The 12,161-nt window shown below is 41.6% G+C and overlaps 2 protein-coding genes across 3 annotated transcripts in view; one reads left to right on the forward strand and one right to left on the reverse strand.

Annotated features, from left to right (window-relative positions):
- Positions 1–7,570, forward strand: part of ptpdc1a (protein tyrosine phosphatase domain containing 1a) — a 29,333-nt gene extending 21,763 nt beyond the window's left edge. The window contains exons 11-15 of one of the 2 annotated variants that reach the window (XR_014569677.1): positions 320–589; positions 1,229–1,414; positions 3,002–3,112; positions 3,600–7,118; positions 7,335–7,570. Coding sequence is in view for 1 of the 2 variants with exons in the window: in XM_083771966.1 (XP_083628092.1) it covers positions 320–589; positions 1,229–1,414; positions 3,002–3,112; positions 3,600–3,713 (681 nt within the window). In the remaining variant the exon portion in view is untranslated. Of the gene's footprint in view, positions 1–319; positions 590–1,228; positions 1,415–3,001; positions 3,113–3,599 lie in introns of both variants that reach the window. The other variant, XM_083771966.1, reaches the window with a different exon arrangement.
- LOC310863538 (uncharacterized protein) lies at positions 6,808–7,395 on the reverse strand (the record flags this gene model as incomplete). The annotated part of the gene is made up of 2 exons (XM_083771967.1): positions 6,808–6,871; positions 6,913–7,395. 2 exons carry the CDS (start codon positions 7,393–7,395, stop codon positions 6,839–6,841), a joined length of 516 nt encoding a protein of 171 aa, XP_083628093.1. The 3' UTR covers positions 6,808–6,838.
- Positions 7,571–12,161: the final 4,591 nt, after the last annotated feature.

The raw sequence follows: 12,161 nt of genomic DNA on the forward strand, positions 1-12,161 counted from the left end.
CGGGAAGAGAGGCGAATGCACAGAGAGAGCGGTGCCCGGGGAGAGAGGCGAATGCACAGAGAGAGCGGTGCCTGGGGAGAGAGGCGAATGCACGGAGAGAGCGGTGCCTGGGGAGAGAGGCGAATGCACGGAGAGAGCGGTGCCTGGGGAGAGAGGTGAATGCACAGAGAGAGCGGTGCCTGGGGAGAGAGGCGAATGCACAGAGAGAGCGGTGCCTGGGGAGAGAGGCGAATGCACGGAGAGAGAGGTGCCTGGGGAGAGAGGCGAATGCACGGAGAGAGCGGTGCCTGGGGAGAGAGGCGAATGCACGGAGAGAGAGGTGCCTGGGGAGAGAGGCGAATGCACAGAGAGAGCGGTGCCTGGGGAGAGAGGCGAATGCACAGAGAGAGCGGTACCTGGGGAGAGAGGCGAATGCACAGAGAGAGCGGTGCCTGGGGAGAGAGGCGAATGCACGGAGAGAGCGCTCAGCGTTCCCTTCATCACGCTGCAGTCGGAGCTCACGGCGGACGCCAGGCGTCTGCTGGTAGCAAGAGCACTGGCCATGGACCTGAGAGACCAGGACCTGAGCTACAAGGTGACCATGTGGCAGGTAGGACCACCTCTCTTTGAACCATGCATTCAACGTTTGGCTTGGAACTAGATTCTTCAATCACTTATGGTTCCCAACCTTTTCAGAATCAGGACCCACACGGAAATATCGAAAGCATTCAGACGTGCATTTGAAAATCTTGTTTATTTTATTCATGATTTTAAACTAATTTACTGCCAGAGTGAATAAATAATTCAGACCCTGCCAGCGATTTTCACTTTGCTTCTCAGTCTGGCAATCTTCCATCTGATTTCTGAACCTTGCCCGTTGTGTACGTAGGCACATAATTGCTCTTTGGGTAGTGCTCAACGACTCACAGTAGGAAGGAAGTGGGCCCTGTACCGCCAACAGACCAATCAGAATCGTCGGCTCCCAGGTGTCAGAAACCGTCCATTTAATACCATTTAAACTGGCCCTTTCACATAGACTGCAAGACTGAGAAACAAAGTGAAAAAACAACAACAAACGCTGAAAGAGCTATCGTTTGTATTCCAGGCTAACATGCTGGCCATGGACAGAGATGCTCTGGTTCTTCCATCAGGTCTCATGTGTTGTTTGTGTCCACAGACAGAACTGAACTCCAGGTTGTTTGTGTGTCCACAGACAGAACTGAACTCCAGGTTGTTTGTGTGTCCACAGACAGAACTGAACTCCAGGGAGGGAGCGTGGGAAAGGCTGGCCATGGAGAGAGATGCTCTGGTACTATCTGGTCTCATGTGGTCTTGGCTAGAACAGCTCAGGGACCCGCTGATCAGCACCGAGGACATCCAAGCCCTCACAGAGAGGAACTACAACCCCCAGCATGCTTTGGACTCCCTGGAAACGGTATAGCTGTCTTACAGTGTTTGTTTTGGTTTACAGTCAGGGTTGTACTGTGTGCCAGCATTGCATCCAGATGGAAATGCTCACTAGCTGCCATATTGTCTGTTTATGTGAAAGCTTCAACGTGCAGCACAAATTGTATTTCATGATGCAATACGATACCATAGGCTACTACTTTGTCAGCTTTCACTGACATGTTTCTTGCGACACAGCAGTCTTGTTTGCAACACATAATACACTCATTTGACATAACACAAACAAACAAATACATTACATAAAACATGAAGACGAGAGCAATGATGTTCTGCGTACCTCTGGTCAGATTCTAAAGCCCAAACCGCACCAAGGATTTGCCATGCAACAACTTATCAGCAACCATTATATTATCCCCAATAGCAGTTGCAAGGAGTCGCATTGGTGTGACGCATTGGTGCGACTCCTTGACCTTAAATCTGTTTTGTTGCAACTAGTTGCGACTGCATTGGTGCGGTTTGAGCTTAAATTTAAGCTCGAAATCGAATGAACAAAGGACTTCTTTAGTCTGACCTAATTGAACTTTGGAACTCTGCATCTCCTTCTGCATATTCCTTGCCAACCTGTTATCATGTGAAACTGCATAGTTTCTGAAGTGATTGGCCAAAAATCAGTTCAGTTGTTGCAACAGTTGTCACTTTTAGGCAAAGACGTCTGATGTGGTACTACAGTACTACTAAAGAACACTCATAATCACCTAAGTTAAAAAAGAAAAGAAGAATCTGTCTGCTTGCACCAAAAGATCTTAAGACTGCTAAGAAAGTTCTTTGCTTTTTTCCCCTACCCACGGATTCAATGTGATCACTCCGTGACAGCAGATGTTCTATTACTACTCCTAGTTCTGTATGTATATGACCTTACCTGATTCATCTGTTCACCGTGTGAATAGAGGGTATCCTCATCATACCAGGAAGTTCTGCGGAAATGCCTACTGAGTGGCAAAAAACTACTTTCTGGCCTTGACAGCCCAGACATCCAAGCAGAAAAGTCATATTTGATTGCATTAAATTACTTTAATCAACATTAAATTCACTTTGTCACTCAATTTGCCACTCGATCTGCCATTCACTTCATGCATGCGCATACCCTCTATAGTATTAGGGGAACTGTGTATCTGTGGTGGTGCACTGAAAATTGTCTCTTTTTTCCCCTCCTTTTTTTTTATTAATGAGGACTCAACCACCCCCATTTCATCTGTGTTGGTGCACTTTACCATCTTTAACACCAGAATATCAGACTTGAAAGCTGAAGCTGAAGTCTTGCGTGATTGTCATTAGACTGATATTTAGTAATTGCATGGACCAGTGTGACAACCGCATCCTCTGTACTACAGCCCTTATTATGGGGATCGAATGTGTCTTCTTTTAGTTGTTATCCGAATGAGATGTTGAAAAAGTATTCTTTCAAGTGATTTCATAATCACATGACATGAAGTGATGTCTATGAGTATGGGTCTAAAATCCTTGTGTTCTTTTGAACATTGGATTTTGGGTTATGGTTTTATGTGTGACATTTTCCAAGACGGATGATGTCAGTGATTTGTTGTTGTGTTTACAGGGACAGCGGACGACCTTACTGTGTATCCTGGACTGTGCAGCGCGTCTGCAGACCATCCCACCCGCTGTGGAGAACTCTTTCCTCAACCAAACTATCAAGGTGTTTACCAAGGTGAGCGTTTCCATTTCACCACATCTACAGTCAACCCTTCACGCTTTCCTGATCTTTTCCTGAAGGTTTTCTGAAAATGCATGTTTTCCCTGCAGGTTTTATTCACTGATTAGCCTTGGTAACAAAAGCTACTGCTTTGCTACTGAAAATAAGTGTCCAGCAGAGGAACTCCATCTATTCAGGGATTCTGAATAGAATGAACATATAACACCTTGGCAAATGGCTAAGAGGCCCAACGTGGCTCGGAGTGCCTTCGACCCCAATAATAAGACCTATTTCATGCCACGGGGGCAATGCAGGTTTCTGCTTTACCCATCTAATTGCTTGATTGTGCATCAACGATAACAACATATTCCTTAGTTTTGGGTCTAAATCTCATCAAATGGTGGTCCGTGGCTCAAATGCTGAATAAATAATGGGCCTTGATGTGAAAAGGGTTGAAAACCACTAGTGTAATGTGTTCATTGTTTTGCGGTTTCCTCTCTAGATTGCGCCAGAGAAGAACCAGGATTTATACGACACGTTGAAAGCCATCCTCACGCCCGTTCTGCATGAGATGCGTGAGAAAGCAGTCGAAGAGGACCTCTGCTTCACCAGCTAAGTCACTCTGGATTTTTGGGGCATTATATTAACCATTACATTTCTTTTATTTTTTACTTTAGACACACGACTGTGTACTTCACACGACTATTGTATTTCAAAGAATAGCAAGCATATAGGAGAGTACATATCTGTAATTTTATTTTTTATTATTTTTATGTTTCGCCTTAAAAAAAACCAAACCGGGATGCCAGGTGAAAGTCTTTTAACTGGTTCCTCAACTCAGACAATGCTGTGTCTTGTCAGCATTTTACCTTAAAGGAATTGTTACTTACCCCAGCATTACTTACTTAGCCTTGTATTCATGGAGATTGTTTTGTTTTTGTTGCATTCCTGAGTTGTGTATTATTATTATTATTATATATAGTTTGCCTTGGTCTCCTACTGCAGTTGTGTTAACACTTATACCGCCATTGCCGAAGTCCTTTGTCAATTGAAGCCTACTTTTGATACTGACGCTTAACGCCATTGCCAAAGACCATTGTCAATTGCGCTTTTATAGTGCATTCGATCGAGCGACCCACAATGCTACTTACGTTAGCCGGTTAGCTAGCTGTGTTCCAGAGCTCCCGTCTGGATTCACATTGTGCATTTTAGTTTTACTTCACCCTCATTTAAATTGCATTGAATTGAGAGAGAGAGAGACAGAGAGAGAGAGAGAGAGAGAGAGAGAGAGAGAGAGAGAGAGAGAGAGGATAGTTGTTTAGAGTTAACACTAGAGAAAGTAGGAATGCTAAAAGTTTAAACACCAAAGTACCAAAAAAGCGATGTAATTCATTAGTAGACAATTCCTGAAATGGTAGGCCTACTTATCATTGGTATTCACATACTCACCTTTTTATCATCATCTAGCTGACCATTTAATTGCACAAAATAATGTGATCATTTTGGAAATGAACTATAACATCTGTGAGTTTGACATACTACACTGATGAAGACAGCATGTTAGCAAAACGATGAAAACATTGATGAAGAACGTTCGCCGTGGCGACTTGGTAAACTGGCGAGTTCTCCGGTATCCATCCCGATGACCGTTGCTGCATGTCACTCTCCATCTATAAATCATTCAATACAGAAGGCCCAAAATATAAAAAAAAGGATGCAACCGAAACAAATCTTAATTAATTCAACATTCAAGGCTTTGTGGGGTGAGTAATTGGTAGAAAAAAGTACTTAAAAAAACGATTCCTTTAATTTGAGGATAAGCATTTAATTGTTTTGTTTTATTTTCTCTTTGCCTTTATGTGTAACAAAGCACTGCCATGTTTTATGTGCCACAACACTCTGTTTAAAAGCTTTTAAGTGTCCTGCTCTACTGTACTAGTTTGCGTATTACCATTGATGGACACTAGTAACCAAGTACATTTACTTCAGTACTGTACTTAAAGCAATTGGACTCTTTGGTAGAGGTTTGGTTTGTGTTCTTACCGTGCCTTATTGGCGAGATATGACGCTCTGTTTTGCAGATAATTAGAAATAGTCACCCTTTTATCACATAAAATAACTCAAACAAAGCTGAAAGTCCCTTTTTGGGGCGCAGACCCAAAACCCTTCAACAGGGTTTTGTGCACTTTGGATATATACTACATATACATTGGATATATACATATACATATACATACATACACATACATACATACATACATACATACATGTATGCATACATACCCAAGTCAAATGATAGGACATGGGGTATTGGTTGTATGCAGGCTCCATTTTATATCAAGCCCTAATATGTTAAATGGCCCAATAACCGTGCAAAGGACTCAATACCAAATACCTGCGTGTGTGTTAGTTTGGCTGTTCTCTGGCTGTTAATTTCTGTAATTAAATTAGAGTCCCAGTCCTGGTTGTTACATCATGACAAAGTGCACAACCCGAACCTCTTCCATAGTGTTTGTTGCTTTAGGTCATTTAAAAGCAGGTCTTAAGTACTGGGGTAGAGGATTTGTCCACCACTGTGTATTACTTTATGGTTAGAAATGAGTAAACTAAATGTTCTACTTTAAACATGTTTTACCCAATTGTTAACGCTGTTGAGGAAAGGTCTCATTACAAACCAAAATATGTATTTTGTTTTGTTGTTTGTTTTTTTACACTGCAAAAGTAAAAATGTGTTATTTATTTCAATATAAAATGAGCAATGGAAAAGAATGTCTATAATGTTATAGCCTAGACTAAACGACAACATAAAGGCAGGATGACTTGTTTTTGCTAGAATGTGAGGCGTTTTACCATATAGAAACTGATGCTACCGTTACTGTCATGCATATTAGGTGGCACATTTAGCTGTTCCTCGCATTTTTATGTCCCCATTTCAAGAATACTGTGCGCACAAAAAAGAGACATTATCCGAGTGTAACGATGTTGTAAATGAATCCACTAAACAGCATTTGAAGATGCTAGCTGCCTCAACCGGTCTTTAAAGGGAGTAATTAAAGCAAGTATAAGTGAAAGGTTTTTGTAAAAAAACAAAACTTTTCTTTTTTAACTACTTGTTAAAAAGATGTTTTTAAGCTTTAACTACTACAGTTACAGCTCTATATTGTGACAGTAATTGTTGCTATGGAGTGTTTGTACAGTAATGGGTCTCTCCAGCTCTTTAAACAGGAAATATATTTTCAAGCATACCAATTTCATCCAATCAGGAAACAAGAACTCAACAAATGAGATTCCATTTTAGCCTGCACTTTGTTTTTGTTTAGTTTCATCACCATTTTCACTCGTTTATCATGTGTACGTTCTCCCTCTCCTAATTGGATAAAACTGGTATCACTTACCGGACCTCCACCCTCAAGCCTATCCTATTGTCTGTACTACGATGGTGTCGCCTTAACCAAACGCAACAGATCTACAAACAAACACGTTGCCTTGTAGATGTGTTGTTTTGAAGTGGCATTCTGGTGTGATGCATATATTATATATGAAGCCTTACTGTAATAAGCTGCTGTCTATACTGAACTGTACGTCTGCCTGCGTGTTCCGTGTTCAGCCAATGCCCAATGTATGCTCCATCATACGTCAATGTTGCTGCCGTAAATAGCCAATCTATAAGCACAGTCCACCTGACGGATGTGACACGGTGTGAGCTTAGACTCCATGTCATGGATGTGACGCGGTGTGAGCTTAGACTCCATGTCGTGGATGTGACGCGGTGTGAGCTTAGACTCCATGTCATGGATGTGATGCGGTGTGAGCTTAGACTCCATGTCGTGGATGTGACACGGTGTGAGCTTAGACTCCATGTCATGGATGTGACGCGGTGTGAGCTTAGACTCCATGTCATGGATGTGACGCGGTGTGAGCTTAGACTCCATGTCATGGATGTGATGCGGTCTGAGCTTAGACTCCATGTCATGGATGTGACGCGGTGTGAGCTTAGACTCCATGTCGTGGATGTGACGCGGTGTGAGCTTAGACTCCATGTCGTGGATATGATGCAGTGTGAGCTTAGACTCCATGTCATGGATGTGACGCAGTGTGAGCTTAGACTCCATGTCGTGGATGTGACGCAGTGTGAGCTTAGACTCCATGTCGTGGATGTGACGCAGTGTGAGCTTAGACTCCATGTCGTGGATATGATGCAGTGTGAGCTTAGACTCCATGTCGTGGACGGGACGAGGTGTGAGCGTATAGGTTGGATATTTATGGCACGCGACAACGCCGTTCGACGAAGTATTCATCGTGCTTGAGAGTCATTGACCTCAACATCTCTAGACTCAATGGAACACTGCTGACCCTGCTCGAACTCTTAAGAAAATAATAATGAATACTGTGGGAATTTTCAACATGCACTACTATTTTATTTGTTTTATTATGCTTCTTACTTGACAATAAAAAGTCATACTGTAACAGTCATTTTAGTTTTGTATTTTTGGGGACACCTCTGGTCCAACGGTCTGTTAACACAATCAGCGCCGGGATTGCTTCAAAATAGAAGCTTGGGGGGCCGGGAAGACATGGCCGCTTTTACTCTATAAGCCCCCCCCCACCCCCCTTCTGTTCCGGGAAAAAACAGAGATATTTTTTATTTTTTACCTTGCTCTCGTTTCCATAATATCGCTAAATAATCCATTGCGTTCATATTTTGAACTAGAGGCAGTTGAGAAGAAAATAGCCCCCCCACACCATTACAGCACCATCCTGAACTGTCGATGTCGACCATCTGAATGCCATTCTCGAGATATCTCGAGAAAATCACAAGAACACGAGATTTGATTAAAGAGCATTAATCCAGCTTAAAAATATAATCTTTACCTTATTTTCGCTTCCGCGGCTGGACCGCATAGCCTAGGACTCCCATGGTAGAACAGCCTACATCCCAATCCTTGGTGCATGCACACACACACACACACACACATTAGTGTTTTTAAAGTGCTCAGAAAACATTAATTTGGCGCACACAAAGCCAGGCATTGGAGGGGCTAGCGCCCCTTAAAAACATTAAATTACACAACAGGGATGATAGTGCTGTCAAACAAGTGAAATCTATGAAAACATTTGATCTGCAACACAATTTTATTCAGTATATAGTGGGGGTCCCTGCTTCATCTGTTTCTCAGCTTAAGGGGTCCTTAAGTAATGACCTGCTTAAGTAATGTAACCATGTAGGCTATACCTGTCTTGGGTTACTTTAATTACACCACTGAGGACAAACTGCTACTCACAGAAAATGTGCTTGAAGTGGCACTTTCCAGTCTGATCTTACCTTCTTCCTGTGGGAGGATGGTGAATGCTGAGTCAGGTGTTCCTCTGAGCAGCTTCACACCAACAACCTCTGAACTTCCACTGTTTCCTGTCCCCTAACTGATGCCCCGTTTCCTGGCAATGTTCTGAGGAATCCTTTACAGCAAAGAATGTCAGTCAGACAGACAGAAGTTAATTGTGCTATTGTCGTTAGAATGACACTTTTATGGATGGCATTTTAAATGTTGTCATTTTTAACCATAACCATAATATGTCATCAGGCATATATCTATAGCCTTAACCCTAAATGTCTAATCCTAACCCCAAATTCAGTCAGGTTCACATTGAGACCTTCTGCCTGGCCGGCGCAATCAGGTTTTCTGAACTCACTGGTCAGGTCACTCAATGTCACCTTCCAACTTTTTTTTTTTTTTACAGGTTTAGAAGAGTGGGTATACACACATTTAGTACAAGCTGCTGCTATATGGACCTTTCTTATGTTTAACCTCATGTACATACCTGTGTGTACCTACTTAATATTTAACCTCATGTACTTAGCCTACCTACTACCTGCCGATAATGTGGACTTACCAATGTGTTGCCACTCTTTTGCACCTTAAGACTCGTGTACTGTGTACTGTACTCGTGTGCTGCTTAGAATGTTATCGTCAGTTAGCTTAGATTTGTATTTTCCTACTCTGACCCCTTTGTTTCTTTTTTTTCACAAAACAAATTTCACCCACTGATCTATATCCGCAATAAACTGATTCTGAACGCACTGAGGTGGCTGTAGAAGAAACGTCAGCAGTATGAACAACTGAATCGACATAAAGTTTGTTTTACTTAAACTGAGATTTTGAGGAAGGTTATGGTTTTGTTCGATTTTCTTATGAATCTGCAACCACTGTCTGACAGAACTCATGATGCAACCACAACCGCACACACATAAGCACGCATGCCAGCATGGCACGCATGTACAGTACACAATTGTGTGCGAGTGTGGGTGAAAGGCATTAGTCAGACAATAGAATTGCTGTAGATGCATATTCCTTACAGCTGAAACAAAAAGTAAGTACAATCAGAGAATGATCCAGTAGAAATAAAAATAACAAAGTCCATTGTAGGTGTATGGGATCTTTCTCTATCACACTATCACTAAACACGGGAGAAATTAAGCCGAACACCTGCCTGTAGATAAAACCAGGGATATTATGGGCAGGGACCTTCTATGATGTCACTGACCATCATGAAGGTATACTGAAACACCCACAAACCTCTGACATCGGCAACATTAGGAAAATTACAAAAATATAATTGTCTGGGTGAGAATCACCCGTGTTTAGTGTTCTATAGGGTTAAAACTCCCACTGCCACTTGTATCTTTATACTGTATCTGCCCTTGCTTCCAATGAAGGTGCTCTGACAAAGCCCCCACACTATACAGACATTGGTCGGATCAGCGGTGTGAGGACCGCAGAAATGTACAATAAATAAATTAATTCCATGAAAAAAATAAAGTAATAGTGAAAATAGCCATCTCACTTTATTTATTATGTTTTGTTTATTTAGACATGTTATATTCATGGACATTATTATGAATGCAATGTAAATACACCATATTTAGTTTAAGATGCTAGTTTACATCTGCACGGTAGATCAGGAGGGGTTCATTCCTCGTGTATTTTGGGTCCTGGGGAGACAATGTATCTTCTGGGTCTGAAGCTGAGAGTTTGGGAAGCCCTGAATTAGAGGATGTGGTACATGTCTAATATTGGCCCTGCTCTTTCCTCAAGAGTCGGGACGCACAGATCATCATCGCAATGCACTTTTATTGCTTTCTAGGAATCATACTGCACGTACTGTACTGTATTGTATTAAGTAGGCTATATCTCATGTCGTTGAGTTTGTTTCATTATTCATTACTGGAAAAGAGCAAAAGAGCAGGCATGTTGTTGGAGTCATTCAGTGGCCATCGTGTTCCGCTGATATTACCACTCTTTTCACTTCCTCTATCTTCCCCACTGTTTCCTGTCTGCTTTATGGCCAATCACAAGACGGCCCTTTCCTGCACAAACTGCTGATTGGACACATTTCCTGAGGTCTGAGTTGGATGCATGGATCCAAGCTAAATCAAATCTCACCACTGAAAAATGGTGTAAAGCCAAGTCATAATCTGCGAATAAAATAAATGATGATGTTTTTGGTAGCCAAGCCATACAGCCAACCAGTTGAATAAATTATCACAGATTCATCGAGGCTTTAACCTTTGTTTTTATGAAATATCCAAGATCATTAGGGTTTTCTGGGCGATTGAACATGTATTATATCGCTATAATTTAACCACTAAATAACTAAAATAACGAATAACCAAAAAATAGGCGATCTACAAGTGTTGCGACACGTAAGCTTGTCGATAGCCTATTTTTGGTTACAACATGCTTCCATAAAAGACAGTGTATGCCATAGACTATCTAGATTAAAGTTAATTTAGATTCCATAGACTATGGAATCTAAATGAACTAATCCATGTCTTGTGGACACAGAGTGGGAGCCACTCATCACCTCTGTCATCAAATTAGCAGTGCTGGAAAAAGTACTCAAATGTTTTACTTAAGTAAAAGTATAAATCCTGCAATGTAGATGTACTCTGTTACACAAGTCCTGTGTTAAAAATGTACTGCTCAGGTATTGGCAGCAAAATGTACTTAAGTAAAAGTACTCATATTGCAGAATGTCCCATTTCACAAGTTCAAAATGTGTACAAAATATTTTGAAAATAGCTGATCTACAAGCTCACAATGCGACAATGCAGTGTGAGCTTGTAGATCTGCTATTTTCAAATGACCAGAATGTATAAGGCTGAAGTGGTTAATGTATGTTTTCTAATCCAAATTAAAATCTCCAAAGTAACTAACGTAGTATCTAAAGTTTTCAAATAATTGTAGTGGAGTAAAAGTAAATATTTTGACTCTGAGATGTAGTGGAGCAGAAGTAAAAGTATTTGAAATTGGAAATATTCAAGTAAAGTACAAATACCTCAAAATTGTACTTAAGTACATCCACCACTGTCAAATATTTCTGTTTTCACTGTTTCTCAACGTTGTGTCTGGGGAGCACTAGGGGTTCATGGGTGGACACTTTAGGGCTGTAACTCAGAGTGTCTGGGCCTGGGGAGCACTAGGGGTTCATGGGTGGACACTTTAGGGCTGTAACTCAGAGTGTCTGGGGAGCACTAGGGGTTCATGGGTAGACACTTTAGGGCTGTAACTACATTTGAGTGTACAAATGGAACCACATAAAGGGAACCTTTTTGGGGTCCTCTGGGGTTTCATTTGTACACTCTGAGTTAAATGGACACAGATCACTTGACAGTGCAGTTTGGGGTACCAAAGATAAAACGTGATTCCATTTGTACACTCTCCGAATTACAGACCTGCTAAGGGTCAATTTGGACCCTTGCTGGGCCTTGGACCAGACGTTGAGAAACAGGGTCATAAAGCACACTTTAAAACAACAACCGCTGACCACAGTGCTGTGAAATCAAACATAGCACGAACCGGAAAACAATGAACACTAAGATTTAAACACTAGTTAGTTGACTGGATTCCCGTGGGCTCTATATACCAGGGCTCCTCCTCTCTTTGTCTATACTAAATGGTATTGCCGAAAATAGCAGATCTACAAGATCTACGAGCTTAGATCTGCTATTTTTGTTGAATGTTTGTTAGGCCGATAACAGGGTTCATGTGGTTAAAAGACAAAA

Source organism: Protomyctophum parallelum (assembly GCF_964188405.1).
Source record: "Protomyctophum parallelum genome assembly, chromosome: 8".
NCBI classification, from domain to species: domain Eukaryota; kingdom Metazoa; phylum Chordata; class Actinopteri; order Myctophiformes; family Myctophidae; genus Protomyctophum; species Protomyctophum parallelum.